Source organism: Aotus nancymaae, unplaced genomic scaffold (assembly GCF_030222135.1).
Source record: "Aotus nancymaae isolate 86718 unplaced genomic scaffold, 86718_ANA_hifiasm-v0.15.2.pri h1tg000029l, whole genome shotgun sequence".
Taxonomy (NCBI): domain Eukaryota; kingdom Metazoa; phylum Chordata; class Mammalia; order Primates; family Aotidae; genus Aotus; species Aotus nancymaae.
This window is the reverse complement of record NW_026988442.1, coordinates 85,564,691-85,583,887: the sequence shown is the minus strand read 5'-3', so window position 1 is coordinate 85,583,887 and position 19,197 is coordinate 85,564,691. Positions and strand designations below refer to the sequence as shown.

The 19,197-nt window shown below is 37.0% G+C and overlaps 1 protein-coding gene across 4 annotated transcripts in view; it reads right to left on the bottom strand.

Moving 5' to 3' along the window:
- The window catches only part of EPB41L5 (erythrocyte membrane protein band 4.1 like 5), a 141,117-nt gene that overhangs the window by 29,801 nt on the left and 92,119 nt on the right, over nucleotides 1-19,197 (bottom strand). For all 4 annotated transcript variants that reach the window (XM_012468373.2, XM_012468374.2, XM_012468376.2 and 1 more), the window contains exons 17-19: nucleotides 12,320-12,483; nucleotides 8,662-8,759; nucleotides 1,575-1,703 (exon numbers count right to left, since the gene is read on the bottom strand). In XM_012468373.2, the coding sequence (XP_012323796.2) occupies nucleotides 1,575-1,703; nucleotides 8,662-8,759; nucleotides 12,320-12,483 (391 nt within the window). The remainder of the gene's footprint in view (nucleotides 1-1,574; nucleotides 1,704-8,661; nucleotides 8,760-12,319; nucleotides 12,484-19,197) is intronic.

Below are 19,197 nucleotides of genomic sequence, written 5' to 3'. Positions count from 1 at the left end.
TCTGGGTGGCCTATAAATAACAAGTATTTATTCCTCACAGTTCTGGGGACTGAGAAACTGAAGATTATGGCACTGGCAGATTCAGTGTCTGGTGAGGGCCCATTCCTCATAGACGGCAGCTTCTTGCTGCATCCTCACATGGTTAAAGGGTTAAACAAGTTCCCTCTGGCCTCTTTAATAAGAGCACTAATCCCACTCTTGGGGGTTCTGCCAAAGGCCCCATCTATTAATACCATGGCTTTGGGGATTAGGTTTCAACAAAAAAATTTTGCGGGGGACACAATCATTTAGACCATAGCAAATGATAACTATTACTACTACTGCTACTATAACTATCAAAGATCAACACTTGTAGGGTTTTGTTTTGTTTTGTTTTTTGTTTTGAGATGAAGTCTCACACTGTCGCCCAGGCTGGAGTGCAATGGAGCGATCTCAGTTCACTGCAACCTCAGCCTCCCAGGTTCAAGCAATTCTCCTGCCTCAGCCTCCCAAGTAGCTGGGATTGCAGGCACCCACCATTACCCCTGGCTAATTTTTTGTATTTTTAGTAGAGACGGGGTTTCACTTTGTTGGCCAGGCTGGTCTCGAACTCCTGACCTCGTGATCCTCCTGCCTCGGCCTCCCAACATGCTGGGATTACAGGCGTGAGCCACCATGCTTGGCTGAGGGTCAACACTTTCTAAATGCTTATTATGTGCCAAGCACTATTCCGCATCCTTTAATTATCTTATTTCACCTTTACATCCCACCTTAAGGTGGGTACTACTATTATCCTATTTTATACATAATTAAAATGAGGCTCAAAAAAATTAACTAACTTGCCCAAGTCTCAAAGCTAGTTGGTGGTAGAATAGAAATGAGAGTCAATACTATTGTATTTCATATTTATCTTATATGTAAATATGTTTTATGTTTATATTCTGGGGAGAAAATGGATAAAGAACATAACAATATTCCTAAAGTCCACTCAGGTCTCTTCAAGGCTTGTACCTGAGGACAGAATGGGTAAAGTATATCTTCTCAATAACAGGAGAATTTGACAAATGACTTAGTGAGGCAGGCTTCTGTCCTGGTTTTAGGACAGAATATAAGTTTTAAAGTCACTGAGAGCCAAGGAAAAGCTAATTTTGAGAGCAAGGCTGCCACATCCCTCATGGGAGCTGGTCCCTACCCACTCCCTCCTTCACCATGTCACAGACAACTCTTCATCTTGTACCTCACTCTTTTTGCTAATTACATAAACATATAGCCAAATTGAGGGTAGATGGGTCGTGGGGAATAGTAAATGGATAAAGACAGACCTAAAATCATACATTTAATACTGAAATAAAGCTTTAAAAATCACAAGGCTTTCTGGCTATCAAAGTGGCAAAAATTGAACACTCACTTCTATACAAATTATTTTATTTTATTTTATTTTAGCCTTCGTATGACCCAGAGCATCTTTACTCGTTTTTCTTTAATCCTCCTACTGCACCCTTAATCTAGCTTGATTTGAATTTAGAGTTGAGGAAGGCACCTCTCTACATCCCACACTCTTTTCACTTCAGGGCTATCTAGTAAAGGCAGCTTACCTTATGTACTGCTTCTACCTGAGCCTTCAAAATGTTACTCTTGAAGTCAGGAGGAACTCTCAGGGCATTCAATCCCGGGCTCTCAATGACATTATTAAGGCATTTCTCAGTCAACTTCATCACTTCCTCCTAGTATTTTAAAAATATACTATAATCAACTCTAATGCACTATAGTTATATGGAAATAGGAAATAAACTGATGAAAGTTCATATTCAGACAATAAGGAAATCATGTGTCTTAAGCAGCCATATCTTATTTCAGACATAAGCCACTCCTACAATCATCTATCTGAAGAACTCCAGATTTAAAGGGAACAGCCTCTGTAGGGCCTAACCTAAAATTGTAGCAAACTATAACCCAATGGGCAAATCTGGCCAACCACCTACTGTGTAAACAGTTTACTGGAATTCAGCCATGTTCATTCCTCTGTGCTGCTTTCATGCTACAATTGCAGAGCTAAGTAGCTGTGATAGAGACTACAAGGTTCTCAAAGACTAAAATACTTACTATCTAGTCCTTTACTGAAATAATCTGCCAACCTCTGGTCAAGAGAATAGTATTCTTCATGCCCTACTTTTCATCTTTTAGCCTAAAAATACTAGTTGCTAAAGGCCACATATGTCTTAATTGTACCCACTGTCCTTGCTGAGTGCAGCTGAGATTCTGTTGCTCCTTTATGCTTTTAAAACAAATTACTGCTCATCAAAGAACAAGAAAAACTGATTCCTAAAATAAAATTTGAAGATAAAGAACATTCTGGATTGCCTCAGGTAATTAAGGGAAGGAAAGTAATTGATAAATCTATAGATCTTGATACGGCATAAATCCTAAAGGATTTCAAAGACAAAAGAGAAAACTGAAGTCTGGAAGGGGATAATGAAGGAGACAAATAAATAACATAAATGTATTTATTACCACTGAACTATGGCAAAAATGGTAAAGATGGTAAATTATATATGTATATTTTACCTTTTTTTTTTTTTTTAAGAGAAAGCACAGAGACTAAGTTGCAGAGAAAACGAAGGATCAAAAAAAGAAGAATCTTGACGACTCTTAGAATCACAGCACCTCAAAGTTGGAAGGAACAATACTCCATCAAACCACCAAAATACTTCAAGAGGTGGTTTATTATTTCTTTTCTTCTAATTTTGGGTTTAGTTTGCTCTTGCTTTACTAGTTCCTTAAGACGCATCATTAGGCTGTTTATCTAAAGTTGTTCTACTTTTGTTATGTAGGCGCTTATTGCTATAAAGTTTCCTCAGTACTGCTTTTGCTGTATCCCATAGATTTTAGTATGTTTTGCTTCCATTTTCATTTGTTTCAGGAAATTTAAAAATTTCCTTACTTCTTCATTGACCCACTGGTCATTTGGGAGCATACTATTTGATTTCCATGTGTTTGTACAGTTTCCAAAGTTTCTCTTGTTACTGATTTCTAATTTTATTCCACTGTGGTCAGAGAAGATACTGGAAATGCTTTTAATTTTTTTGAATGTTCAAGACTTGTTTTGTGACCTAACATATGGCCTATCCTTGAGAATAATCTGTGTGTGGAGGACAAGAATCTGTGTTCTGCTGCCATTAGATAAAATGTTCTGTAAATGTCTATTAGTCTATTTGGTCTACAGTGATTAAATATAATTTTGGGGGTTAATTTTTCTGTCTGGATGATCTATCCCCTGCTCAACATAGGGTGTTGAATTTTCTGGCTATAACTGTATGAGGTATATCTTTCTGTGTAGCTCTGATAATATTTGCTCTATATATCTGGGTGCTCCAGTTTTAGGTACATATATTATTTTGTTATATCTTTTTGCTGAATTTACCCTTTATCAATATATAATGACCTTCTTTGTCTCTTTTTATGATTTTTGTCTTGAAATCAATTTTATCTAATATAAATATAGCCACACCTGCTCTTTTTTTGGTTTCCATTTGCATGGAATATCTTTTTCCATCCCTTTATTTTCAGTCTTTATGTATAGGTGAAATGTGTGTCATGTAGACAGCAGATCATTGGGGCTTTTTTTTTTTTTTTCAGAAAGTGATTTATTTAGGCAGAAAGGAAAAGGGGAAAGAAAGAGAGAAGAGAAAGAGTAGCTTCCATGAGATTGTGGAAGGGTTTTTTTTTTTAATGCCATTCAGCCACTGTCTTTTGATTGGAGAGTTTAGTCCATTTATATTCATTATTATTATTGAATAATGAATATAAACGGCCATTTTGTTATCTGTTTTCTGGTTGTTTTGTGGTCTTCTCTTCTTCCTTGCCTGCCTTCCTTTTTGTGAAGGCGCTTTTCTCTGGTGGTATGCTAAAATTTCTTGCTTTTTATTTTTTTGTGTATCTGTTCTAAGTTTTTTGAAGTTACCATGAGGTCTGCAAATAACACCTTGTAACACATTATTTTAAACTGATGACAACACTGATCGAAAAAAAAATCAACAAGCAAAGAGAAAACTAATAAAAACTCTATACTTTAACTTCAACACCGCCCCTTTCAACTTGTTTCTGTTTATATCTTATTACATCATGTCTAGAAAAGTTGTTGTAGTTATATTTTTGATAGGCTTTCATCCTTTCTACTCAAGATATGAGTACTTTATACACAACAATTTCAATGTTATAATATTCTGTATTTGTTACCATTACCAGTGATTTGTGTACATTCAGATAATTATCTTATTGCTCATTAACATCTTTTCCTTTCAGACTGAAGAACTAAGACAGGTCTGGTGAAATCCCTCAGCTTTTGTTTGTTTGGGAAAGTATTTCTCCTTCATGTTTGAAGGATACCTTCAAACGTGGATATACTATTTTAGGATAAAATTTTTCCTTCATTTTAAATATGTCATGCCACTCTCTCCTGGCCCATAAGGTTTCTGCTGAAAAGTCTGTTTCCAGACGTATTGAAGCTCCCTTGTGTGTTGTTTCTTTTCTCTTGCTTTTAGGAGTCTTTCTTTAACACCGACATTTGGGAGTCTGAATATTCACTATCTTGAGGTAATCCTATTTGGGTTAAGTCTGCTTGGTTTTCTATATCCTTCTTGTACTTGAATATTGGCATCTTTTTCTCTAGGCTTGGGAAGTTCTCTGTTACTATCTCTTTGAATACACTTTCTACCACATCTCTTTACCTCTTCTTTAAGGCCAATAACTCTTCAATTTGTCCTTTTGAAGCTATATTTTAGATCTTCTAGGCATGCTTCATTTTTTCTTTTTTTGTCTCCTCTGATTGTGTATTTTCAAACAGGCTGTCTTCAAGCTCACTAATTCTTCTGCTCGATCAATTCTGTGGTTGAGAGACTGATGTATTCTTCACTATGTGAACTGAATTTTTCAGCTCCAGGATTACTGTTGATTTTTAAAAATTATTTCAATCTCTTTGTTAAACTTATCTGATAGGACTCTGAATTCCTTTTCTGTGTTATCTTGAATTTCACTGGGCTTCCTCAAGCAGCTATTGAGTTTTCTGCCTGAAAGGTCACATATGTCTGTCAATCTGGGATCGGTCACTGGTGCCTTATTTGGTTTGTTTGATGAGGTCATGTTTTCCTGGATGATCTTGGATGCTCATTGATGTCTGGGCATTAAAGAGTTAGGTATTTATTGTAATCTCTGCAGCCTGGCCTTGTTTGTACCTGTCTGTCTTGAGAAGGCTTTCTAGTTATTCAAAGGGAAGTCAATGTTGTGATATGTTTTTGGTCACTCCAGCCATATCTGCATTAGGGGGAACCCCATGACCAGTAAGGCTGTTACTCTCGCAGAGTTGTTGAGATACAGCCTTGGTGGTCTTGGGTAAGATCCGGGAGAATTCCCTGAATTACCTACTCAAGATATGAGTAGTTTATACACAACAATTTCAGTGTTATAATATTCTGTATTTGTTCGTGTACATACCATTACCAGTGAGTTGTGTACCTTCAGATGATTATCTTATTGCTCATTAACATCTTTTCCTTTCAGACTGAAGAACTCCCTGGCAGAGTCTTTTGTTCTCTTCCCTCACTTTTCCCATAGTCTCTCTCTTCTCAGTGAGCTGCATGGAGGTGGGGAGGAATGACAAAAGCACCCTCATGGCTACCCACTGAGACCGTGCTAAGTCAGACCTGAAGCCAGTATAGGACTGGGTCTCACCCAAGGCATGTGGTGACTATTGCCTGGCTAACACTGATGTTTATTCAAGGCCCAGAGTTTCTTCCATAAGCAAGTGGTGAATCCAGCCAGACTTGTGCCTTTCTCTGTAGGACTGCAGGTTCTCTTCTGGCTCAGGGCTGGTTTAGAAATGCCATCTAAGGAGCTAGGGCCTGGAGTTGGGAACTGTAGGAATCTACTTAGTACTTCATTTTTACTGTGATTGAGCTGTTACCCAAGTTGCAAAACAAAGTTATTTTTATTCTTCCTTCTCCTTTCCTCAAGTGGAAGGTGTCTCTCCTCATGGCCACCACAGTTGAAAAGGGTGGATCACACCTGAAGCCAGCATGGTACAAGGTCTTGCCCAAGGCCTGCGGCAAGTACTGCCTGAAAACCACTGGCCCAAGGCTTCTTTAGTCAGCAGATTATGAATCCTGCCAGGACTGGGTCCCTTCCCTCAAGGCAGCAGGTTCTCTTCCAGCTCATAGTATGTGTAGAAATGTCATTGGGAGGTAGGGCCTGACATGGAGGCATTAGGACTCTGCTTGGTGCTTTATTTTACTGTGGCTATACTGGTATCCAAGCTACAAGACAAAGTCCTCTTTACTCTTCCCTCACCTTTCCTCAAGTGGAAGAAGTCTCTCCCAGAGTTGCAAGCTGCACTGTCTAGGGTTAAGAGAGGGTGATGTAAGCACTCCCTTGGCCTCCCCAGCTAGTATCTCTCTAGGTCATGTGTACCCCAGGTCTACCGGCTCTGAGCGCAGCACAGTAACAGGATGTGCCCAGGAATTGTAGTCCTTGTGGCCTAGACTACGTTTCAAATTTATTTAGGATCCTACAGCACTTTAGCTCACAGTGGTGGGTCTAGCTGGAACTCAGGTTCCAATTGCTGGGATGGATGATTCTTCTCTGGCTAGGGTTGCTCTAAATGTAGCCTCTGTGGAGGCTGGCGAAATTCTGCCCTGTGTTGCTTTCCATTCTGACAGATCAACACTGAGTTCCAATACAAAGTCCCATAGCCACTGTGCTCTCCCTCCCCCAAGCACAGATTCTCTCTCAGGGCTACCCTCCTCCATAGGGGAAGGGTGGCATCAGCAATTCAAGACTGTCTTTCCTACTCTCTTCAGTGCCTCTTTCCTTGGTATGATGTTAAAGCCAGGTACTATGATGGTTCATCTGATTTCTGGTTCTTATGAAGGTCCTTTATTGTATGAAGAGTTATTTAATTTGGTGTTCCTGCTGGGGGTATGGTCACTGGAGGGTTATAATGGCCATCTTGCTCTACCTCCCTCCTTCCTTCTATTCTTGTCTGGCATAGAGTAAACCCTCACTAGATATTAACTGTTATTCTTCCTAGCTATGTGATCCTCCAAATGTTTCCTGATGGCATACTGTCTTTCACCTATAGTGCTCCTTTACTCTTCTATCCTGAACCCACACTCCTCCTCATCTTTTCAAGGCTTCAAAACTAATGCAGTAGACTCTCTGCCTCAGAGGGTCAGTTATATTATAGCAATATATGCAGGGCATTTTACAAAAGAAACAAGCAGCTGTTCAACAGATTTCCATGAACTCTGAGCACAGCCAATCCTGAGATCCCCCCACCCCTGCTCCTCCTTACCGCCAAGTTTTAAGAAAAAAAAAAAAGTTTCTTTTTTTTTCCTGAGTAGCTGAGACTATAGGCGCTCCACTACGCCTGGCTAATTTTTGTATTTTTTGTAGAGATGGGGTTTCACCATGTTGGCCAGGATGGTCTCGATCTCCTGACCTGACCTACTACCTGCCTTGGCCTCCCAAAGTGCTGGGATTACAGGGGTGAGTCACAGCACCCAGCACCAGGCTTCATTCTTTAGGGTCATTCTAGTCCTCCACTAAATTTCTGTTAGTTATTAATCATCTAAAGCTTTTATCTAAAGTTTTCAATTTATCCTTCTGTCTCTGGCCCTGCATTCCCCTACTTTACAAAGATATTTTAAAAAACTGACACTATGAAAGCAAACAGACAAGTGGGACAGAATACTGAAAGTCAACAAAATGGAAAACCTTTCCGAAATTGAATCACCTTCTAATAGCTATTTCTAAGAAAAAAATACATTAGAAAGAAAGGAAAAAAAGGCTTGGATCCAGAAATACATTTTTAATAATGACAGTGCAAGACAGAAGAAAATCACTTTCTACTCTATACTGGTCTCTAAAGAAATTCCAGTGAGTTATCCAAGGATGGAAGAACACTGTGAGTCAGCCGTTCTCCTTTCCTCTTTAAAACAAAAACACAATTCATCTCAGCCTGTTATCAGTTGTCTATATGTAGAGGAAACAAAAGGGCATTTCCAGACCATTACCTATAATCAACTCTTCCATTTAGTGGGGCCATCTGGTAGCTGATATGATTAATTACAAAATTTCCACCTCATTCAATTTATTTTAGTTCTTCCTATAAGTTATTTAACATAGAAATAAGAAAATTATAGTCAAACTATAAATTGAAGCTTGATCAGTGTAATTGGTATGTATCCCCCACCCCACAACAAAAAAATTCAAAGGGGACAGGGTAGAGAAAGGAATGATCGATGAAGTTAAAGCATCTGATGTTATATTCTCTTTCTTGTTTATAGCACAGAGCAGCTCTCTTTCAAACAAATCCTTCTATAATTTCAATAGGCTTTCAGCAAGCCCTTCAACTAGACTGGGTGAATCAAAATAAAAGGTTTAACAGTCATCTTGACTGTTGTTTTTTTTTTAATCATGAAATCACCTTACAATTCATGTTGCTGTGCAAGTTTTCCTCCTTCCCTCTTAAACATCTATATATTTCATCCTTTAAAATGAGAAAACAGGTTTATAAGAACTCAGCACAGACAGATTACCCAGCTAAAGAAAAAAGGAAATAGTATCTTTGGAAAGAAAAGATTTCCGGGAGCTCTGGATAACAGGTGTACACAAAGGAAATCTGAATACCTGGCTGTTTATGTTAACATCGATGTTGGATCGAGGGGACAACAAAGGACTGTTCTCCATCTCAAGCTGTTTGATCTTCTCTGAGGTGTCTTTTAATGCTGAAAAAAAAAGGCAAAATCACAGTCCGCCAGGCTGTCACAGCTAGCTATGTGAGGGTATGGTTTGGTTTTGTTTTCTCAACATCAGTTATGATCAATTAATAGTAATAATCCAGATAAACACAAAATAAATATATTTTCTTTCCATAACCAGCTACCTGTCCACTCATTTGAATAAGAGTTAATCCTAAGTAGGAACACCAACCTGTAACTGCAGCACTCCTAAAAAGCAAGCAGATGTGAAATTTCCATAGCATGTGTGGTTCAGAAGGTTTACCTAGCCAAGAGACTCAAAAGGCACAGAACGCTTGTGACATGATCCTTTTCTTTTATAACCACAACCCAGGCTCATGTGTAACCTCAACACTTGGTCATCTTTGTTCCTTGGCCCTGACTACCGGCTAAAACTAAATTTAAGTGGAACAAACTGATGAAGAATATATATTTATTCATTGACTGATTCAACATATTATATATTGGTACCATCATGTGTGATGCAAGATAAGCATTTTGTCTTCATAATGTTCTTCTTAGCAGCAAAATACATTACAAAGTCTTCTAACCACTGAAAAGATAATACATTAAGCATGATTCATCCTTAAATGAAGACTTTAAAAAGTAACTATCCTGAAATAATCTCAATTTGCAGATATTAATTTGATGTGAGCATAAAATTTTACACTGTCACCTGACAAAAAATGTTGAATGCCTAATAATTTCTATATAATCAGAAAAACAGAGGAGAAAACTTTGAAATCATATCCTCTGGGTCAAAGGGATATTCTAAAAGTGGCCATCAATTAACTGAGTGGAGTCCCTGGCTACAAATTAAGAATCAGGTGGAGAGCTTTCAAGAAACACTCATTCCCAGGGCTCACCCAAGAATAACTGTTAACAAAATCTTTTGAGGTAGGATTCTGGCACTGGTAGGTTTTAAAACTCTCCAAGTGATTTTAAGTACAACCAAAGGTGAGAACCAGTAATTCAACACTGGTCTCAAAATCTTCTCTATCCATTTACTTAATTGCCATCTCATGGTTTTCTCATGCTTCAAATTACTCCATCCGGAAGACTTTTGTTGTTGTTGTTAAAATAAACCTTTTCCTGCTACTTTTTTCTTTTTGCCTGAGGAACATCTTGCCATGTAGCACAAGCTATTTTAGTAACTATTTACCTATGTGAATCAGGATTTTGACATTAGAACAAAAATGAAATACACAATTAGATACCAAGACTGATGACCTTAACTCTTACCATAAAAATGTTCTAATTATTCTCACTGATTGATTTTGAGCAAATGTTGTAAGTCTGAACTAAGTCATATAAACAAAACCCCCACACTTATGCAAGAATTTCCTCTGCCACAACCTCAACAGAATTCAAGCTCTGCTTTAATACTCTGTAATGAGGTGCTCACTAACTCTTAGGAAACTCTTTTTTTTTTTTTTGAGACAGAGTCCACTCTTGTCGCCCAGGCTGGAGTGCAGTGGTGCGATTTTGGCTCACTGCAACCTCTGCCTCCCAAGTTCAAGCGATTCTCTTGTCTCAGCCTCCTAAGTAGCTGGGATTACTGGTGCCCGCCACCGTGCCCGGCTAATTTTTGTACTTTTAGTAGAGATGGGGTTTTGCCATATTGACTAGGCTGGTCTTGAACTCCTAATCTCAGGTGATCCAGTCACCTGGGCCTCCCAAAGTGCTGGGATTACAGGCATGACCCAATACGCCTGGCCAGGAACCTATTTCTATTACACTGCATAAACAGTTAAAAAAAACTTCCCCTTACTGATGCACAAGCTGTTTCCCTATACTTGCAAATTGCTCATCCAAGGTTCACCAATAAAGTGTCATAAAACTAATTATTTGATGTATCAGATTTCCAAATATTTGGAGAGTTACCTTATTTCATTTGATCTTTTCTAAGCATCCCTAGTTCATTCTACCATGTAAACCTTAAGCTAATATATTTTGCAAAAAGTATGTATGCAGTAAGTGATACTAATACAACATTATTACAGCACTGAAAAAACTAAACTTTGTGAATTCGTATAATAGATATTAAATGGAAAGTAAATGAAATCAATACTGCCATCTCTATAAAGGAGACTATTTTTATTTAAATCCTGGAAATACTCTGCATTAAGACAGTCTTGCTTCTGGCTGAATCTAAATCCTGATGGCTTTGCTATGCTATGTCTCAATTCTTTCTAGAAACAAAAAGCAAATTTCTTTTCTAAATTTTAATTTAATTTAATTTTTTTTTCTTCTGAGACAGAGTCTTGCTCTGTGTCCCAGGCTGGAGTGCAGTGGCACAATCTCAGCTCACTGCAACCTCTGCCTCCCGGGTTCAAGCGACTCTCATGCCTCAGCCTCCCGAACAGCTGGGGTTATAGGAGCATGCCACCACATCCAGCCTAATTTTAAATTTAGGTTCAGGGAGTACATGTGTAGATTTGTTGCAAGGGTAGAACAAGAGCAAGCATTGCTAACAAGAAGTGAAGTCCCTTGCAAGGCTGTCAAAACTGGACTATCCAAAATAAATTACTACAGCGAAAGTACGTGAGAAATAGTAATGGGGGATATTTTCTTAATCTAGTAACTACTACCTTAAAAAATCAAATTACTTTGAAATTACCAGTGTAATAAATTAAATTCTTATTTCTCTGACCTGAGACTAACAAGCATAACTTAAACACGTTAGATGCCAATGAAAACCATGATGTACCAGAACATTTGTTTGTAGTGATTACTTAGGAAATGAACAAATTTTTAACACCACTTATTAGTAATACTTGAACATGTTCCATTAACCATAAGCACTGTGTGACTTTTCACTAACACTTATTTCTAAGTTACTAAATACTATTGCTGTATTCTATAGTCTCAGAGACAACAGCATACTTAGGGCAATTTTCTGAGTTTTTTAATGAAGTGCCAATTTTAGCCTGCAATAGAAATCAAATTGGCAAGAGCCAAATAAATACAAGCTGCTTTAAAATGAACATGCATTACAGTGAGATTCAACAGGAAATTGCTGTTTAAAAACAAGCTATGCTTTCATATCAAACTAAACTCACAAATACATAGCCATTTTCAATGAGAGACTTACTGTCTCCTTTTAACCTACAATTTTTTTTAAAGTAGCATTCTTTCTGTGTTATTTCTTTCTGTGGGCCCACGCAATAATAATTCTCATTAATAACAAAATACTTTCTAAGAGCTAATGGGATGTTCAAACATCATTCAATCCTATGCCCTAGAAAATCTTTAAGGAAACTTCTTTTCTTCTTTTTAATTTGCACTCAAGAAAAAAAGCAAAAAGCAAGTTTGAAGACTCTTAAATGTTTAATGTCTTATAAATGACACACATTTCATGACTTGTTATGTTATTTTAAATATTCCAGTGTTTCCTTAAATAAAAAAGGCAAGATGTCATAACTCTTCAGAATTAAATTTAAAAGTTGAACTAGTACAAAATATATTATTGGAGAAACTGATTTCAATATCTTATTTCAAAGGAAGATAAAAAGGTATCACTGATGTATCAAGGAACATTTACTTACTCTCATACTCAACTTCAGTTCCCCCTAATCCAGGAAGCCTCGTGGCTACATTAACGTCATTTGGTGCTTGGAGTGTTTCCATAATGTCAGATGCCCCGGATACTTCACCAATGGTTGTTTCCAATAAGTCTGGACTAGCCAGCAAATCAGTATTTAGAGGAATGCTGGAATGGAAATAGAACATTTACTTAGACCAAGAAATTTAACATGAAGAATTTAAAACACTGCTCACCCTCTGTATCTGCAAATTCCACCATATCTGTGAATTCAAGCAACCATGAATCAAAAATAAAACAAAAACAAAAAATTTTTAAAAACACATAAAAAACAATATAGTTTAACAACTATTTACATAGCATTTATATTGTATTAGGTTTTCTACATAATCTAGAGATGATTTAAAGTATATGGGAAGATGTGTGTAGGTTACATGCAAACACGACACCATTTCATATGAGACTCGAGCATCTGAGAATTCTGTTATCTCAGGGAGGTCCTGGAATCTATTCTCCATGGATACTGAGGGACTATACTAACAAAGTCTTTGTTGAAAAAAGACTCATGAGAAAGTTTTTGGCTCAACTGGCTTTATTCATCTCTCACAACCCTTTGGGTAGACTTCTCCTCCCAGCCAAAATGGAGTAAAAGGGACTGGTTTGGCCTCCCAATTGAAAACCTAAGGGAGAAAAATAACCTTAATAAGTAAGGTTAAATAAATAACCTAAATAAATAAGTTCCACAAAGTTGCAGGATACAAGATCAATATAAGAAAAATCAATTGTATATCTATACATGAGCAATGAGTAATAGGAAACTGAAATTATGAAGACAATTTCATTCATAGTAACATCAAAAGGGATAAATTTAATAAAGGATATGTATGACTTGTACACTGAAAATCATTTATAAAGGAGATCTAAATAGAAAGACTTTTAATGTTAACATATTGGAACATTAAATTCAAGATGACTTCTCCCCAAACTGATCTGTAAATTCAATGTATTCACTATCAAAATCCCAGCAATTTTTTTTATAGAATTGACCAGCCAATCCTAAGATTTATGAAAGTCAAAGCAGCTAGAATAGTCAAAACAATTTCAAAAATGAATGTACACTACTGAATTTGAGTACTATAATGCAACAGTAATCAAGACAGGGTGATACTGGCACAAAGACAGGCAGGTAAATCTACAACAGAATTGAGAGTCTGTATTACAGAATATAAGGAACTTTTGATGATATAAGACTTTTTGACAAGATAAATCAACAGAAGACAGACTTTTTAACAAATGGAACTAGGACAACCAGATACCCACATGCAAAAATATTAATTTAGACCATATCTCACACTATACACACAAATTAAATCAAAATGGGTAAGAGACCTAAGTGTTAAGAGTTAACTGTAAAACTTTAGAACAAAATATAGAAGAAAAAAATCTTTGTGACTTTGGGTGGGGTGAAGTATTCTTAGAAATGACACCAAAAGTATCGATAAAAGAAAAACTTAAAATGAACTTCACAACTAAAAATGCTTCTGTATCAAAGAATCTCAGAGCTTGAAGACTACCTTTCTGAAATAAGACAGGTAGGCAAGAATAGAAGGGGAAAAAGAAAAGGAATGAATAAAACCTCCAAGAAATACAGGATTATGTAAATAGACCAAACCTATGACTGACTGAGGTATCTGAAAAGAGACAGGGAGAACAGAACCAAGTTAGCAAAACAAACATCAGGATATATCCAGGACAACTTCTCCAACCTAGCAAGGCAGGCCAAAATCAAATTCAGGAAATGCAGAGAACCCCAGTAAGATACTCCACAAGAAGATCAACCCCAAGACACAATAATCAGACTCTCCAAGGTTGAAATCAAAGAAAAAAATGTTAAGCGTAGCCAGAAAGAAAGGCCAGGTCATCCACAAAAGGAAGCCCATCAGTCTAACAGCAGATATCTCCATGGAAACCCTAAAAGTCAGAAGAGATTGAGAGTCAATATTCAATATTCTTTAAAAAAAGAATCTTCAACCCAGATTTTCATACCAAACAACCTAAGCTTCTTAAGCGAAGAAGAAATAAGATCCTTTTCAGATGAGCAAATGCTCAGGGAATTTGTCATCACCAGGCCTGCCCTGCAAGAGCTACTGAAGGAAGCACTAAATATGGAAAGGAAAAGCAATTACCAGACACTGCAAAAACACAATGAAGTACACAGGTCAATGACCCTCTGAGGCAACCACATAAACAAGTCTGCAGAATAACGAGCTAGCATCTAGTTATTTTGATGACAGAATCCTTTGATGACAGGATCAAATTCACACATAACAATACTCAAATGTAAATGGGTTAAATACCCCAATTAAAAGACACAGAATTTCAAGGTGAATGAGACTCAGTGGTATGCTGTCATCATGAGACTCATTTCATGTGCAAAGATACACATAGGCTCAAAATAAAAAGATCGAAGAAAATTTACCAAGCAAATGGAAAACAGGAAAAAGCAGGGATTGCAATCCTATTTTCTGGCAAAAAAGACTTTAAACCAACAAAGATCAAAAAAGACAAAGGACATTACATAACAGTAAAGAGTTCATCAAAAAGAGCTAACTATCCTAAATATATATGCACCCAATACAGGAACGCCTAGATTCATAAAACAAGTTCTTAGAGACCTACAAAGAGACGCAGACTCCCACACAGTAACAGTAGGAGACTCTAAAACTCCAATGACAATATTAGATCACTGAGACAGAAAATTAACAAAGATATTCAGGATCTGAACTCAGCTTTGGATTAAGCAGACCTGATAGATAAATACATAATTCTCCACCCAAAAGCAACAGAATATATACTTTTCTCATTGTTACACAGTACCTACTCTGAAATCAATCACATAATCAGAGGTAAAACACTTCTCAACAAATGTAAAATAACTGAAATCACAAGTCTCTCAGACAACACAATCAAATTACAACTCAAAACTAAGAAATTCACTCAAAACCACACAACTACATGGAAATTGAACAATCTGTTCTCGAAAGACTCATGGGAAAATAAAATTAAGGCAGAAATCAAGAAGTTTTTTGAAACTAATGAGAACGGGCAACGTACCAGAATCTCTGGACCACAGCTAAAGTAGTGTTAAGAGGGAAATTTATAGCACTAAATACCCACATCAAAAAGCTAGAAAGATCTCAAGTTAACAACCTAACATTATAACTAAATGAACTAGAAAACCAAGAACAAACAAACCCCAAAGCTAGCAGAAAACAAGAAATACTCAAGATAAGAACTGAACTGAAGGAGATAGAGATACATACCAAAAAATCCTTCAAAAAAAAAAAAAAAAATCAATGTATCTGGGAGGTGGTTTTTTGAAAAAAAAAATAACAAAATAGATAAACTGTTAGCTAGACTAATGAAGAAAAGACAAGAATCAAATAAACACAAACAGAAATGATAAGGGAGATATCACCACTGACCCCACAGAAATACAAACAACCATCAGAGAATACTATAAACACCTCTATGCAAATAAACTAGAAAAGTTAGAAGAAATGGATACATTCCTTGAGATACACACCCTCCAAAGCTTGAACCAAGAAGGGGAATCCCTGAATAGACCAATAACAAGTTCTGAAACTGAGGCAGTAATAAACAGCCTGCTAACCAAAAAAAAAAAAAAGTCCAGGACCTGATGGATTCACAGCAGAATTCTACCAGAGGTACAAAGAAGAGCTGGTATCATTTCTACCGAAACTATTCGAAAACATTGAAAAGGAGGGACTCCTCCCTAACTCATTCTATGAGGCAAGCATCATATTAATATCAAAACCTGGCAGAGATACAACAAAAAAAGTTTTCTTCAGGGCGATATACTTGATGAACACTGATGCAAAAAAGAAAAACTCAATAATATTGGCAAACTGAATCCGGCAGCACATCAAAAAGTTTATCCACTACAATCAAGTTGCCTTCATCCCCAGGATGAGAAGTTGGTTCAGAATACACACATCAATAAATGTGATTCATCACATAAACAGAACTAGAGGCAAAAAACACGATTATCTCAATAGATGCAGAAAAGGCCTTCAATAAAATTCAACATCTTTTCATGTTAAAAATGCTCAATAAACTAGGTATTGAAGGAACATACCTCAAAATAATAGCCATTTTTGACAAATTCACAGCTGATATCATACTGAATGGGCAAAAGCTGGAAGTACTCCCTTTAAAAACTGCCACATGGGTGTGATGTCACGTGCCTGTACTCCTAGCTACTCAGGAGGCTGAGGCAGGAGAATCACTTGAACCCAGGAGGCGGAGGTTGCAGTGGGCCAAGATTGCACCACTGCACTCCAGGCTAGGTGACAGAGTGAGACTCTGTCTAAAAAAAAAAAATTTGGCACAAGATAAGGATACTGTCTTTCACCACTCCTATTCAACATAGTACTGGAAGTTCTGGCCAGGGAAATCATGCAAGAGAAAGAAAGAAAGGGTATTCAAATAGGGAGACAGGAAGTCAAATTATCTTTGTTTGCAGATGAAATGTCTTGCATCTAAAAACTCCATGTCTCAGTTCAAATGCTTCTTAAGTTGATAAGCAACTTCAGCAAAGTCTCAGGATACAAAATGTGCAAAAATCACTAGCATTCCTATATACCAACAATATGTAAGCACAGAGCCAAATCTTAAACTAACTCCTATTCACAACTGCTATAAAAAGAATAAAACACCTAGGAATACAGCTAACAAGGGATGTGAAAGACCTCTGCATGGACAACTACAAACCACTGCTCAAAGAAATCAGAGAGATCACAGACAAATGGGAAAACATTCCATGCTCATGAATGGGAAGAAGCCGTAGCACGAAAATGGCCACATTGCCCAAAGTAACTTGTAGATTCAATGCTATTACCATTAAACTACCATTGACATCATTCACAGAGTTAGAAAAAAACTACTTTAAAATTTGTATGGAACCAAAAAAGAGCTGAAATAGCCAAGACAATCCTAAGCAAAAAGAACAAAGCTGGAGGCAGCATGCTACTCAACTTCAAGCTATACTACAGTATAGGCTACAGGAATCAAAACAGCATAGTACTGGTACAAGAACAGACACATAAGACCAATAGAACAGAATAGAGAAATCAAAAATAAGACAGCACACCTATAACCATCTGATCTTTGACAAACCTGACAAAAAACAAGAAATGGAGAAAGGGCTCCCTATTTAATAAATGGTGCTGGCTACCTATAGGCAGAAAATTGAAACTGGACCCCTTCCTTATACCATATACAAAACTTAAGATGGATTAAAGACTCAAATGTAAAACCCAAAACTATAAAAACCCTAGAAGAAAATCTAGGCAATACCATTTAGGACACAGGAGTCAAGGCTCTTAAAGAAATGGCTGATCTCAAGGCTAAGGCAAAGAAAGTACAAAATGAATATGGAACCTCTTGTGCCAGAATTTTAAAAGTGCTCAAAGGGCAAAGATTTCATGATGAAAATGCCAAAAGCAGCCGCAACAAAAGCAAAAATTCACAAATGAGATCTAATTAAAGAGCTTCTGTACAGGAAAAAAAAAAACCTGTCAGCAGAATGAGCAGACAACTTACAAAATAGGAGAAGATTTTTGCAATCTATCCATCTGACAAAGGTCTAATATCCAGAGGCTACAAGGAACTTAAACAAATTTATAAGAAAAAAAAAACCATTAAAAAGTGGGCAAAGGACATGAACAGACAGTTCTCAAAAGATATATGCAGCCAACAAACATTAAAAAAAAAAAAAAGCTCAATATTACTGATCATTAGAGAAATGCAAATCAAAACCACAATGAGATACCATCTCATACCAGGCAGAATGGCTATTATTAAAAAGTCAAAAAAACAACAGATGCTGGCGAGGCTGGGGAGAAAAGGCAATGTTTTACAATGTTGGTGGGAATGCATATTAGTTCAACCACTGCGGAAGACTGTGGCAATTCCTCGAAGATCTAGAGGCAGAAATACCATTTGACCCAGCAATCCCATTACTGGGTATGTGCCCAAAGGAATATGTATCTTTCCATTGTAAAGATACATGCACATGTATGTGCATTGCAGCACCATGCATCAAAGACATGGAATGAACCTAAATGCCCATAAATGACAGACTGGATTAAAAAAATGTGGTACATTTACACCATGGAATACTATGCAATCATAAAAAGGAACGAGATCATGTTCTTTGCAGGGACATGGATGGAATTAGAAGCCATTAAACTAACGTAGGAACAGAAAACCAAACACCACATGTTCTCACTTATAAGTGGGAGCTGAATGATGAAAACACATGGACACAAGGCAGGGGAAACACCACACACTGGGGCCTGTCAGGTGTGTGGGATGGAGAGAGCATCAGGAAGAATAGCTAATGGATGCTGGGCTTAATACCCAGGGGACAGGATGATCTGTGCGGCAAAACACCATGGCACATGTTTACCTATATAAACAAATCTGCACATCCTGCACATGTACCCCTGAATTTAAAATAAAAGTTAAAAATAAACAAATAAATTTAGGTCAGAGATGAGAGTACAGTTTTATCCTTTTCTATGTGGACATACAGTTGCCTCAGCACCATGATGAATTTCTTGAAAGTGAGACTGACATAATTGGAAAGCCATCTGGAAATAATAGAACTAGAATTCATTACTCATATCTTATACCAACATTCAAAATGGGATCTGAGATTCAAATATAAGAAAATTAACTCATACAGTACTGGAAGCAAGGATAGCTGAATTCCTCTAAAATGCAACAGTGAGGAAAACTCTATTAAATTCCAGAAACTATTAAAGAGAAAAATATTAAGCAATCTGCTTATATAAA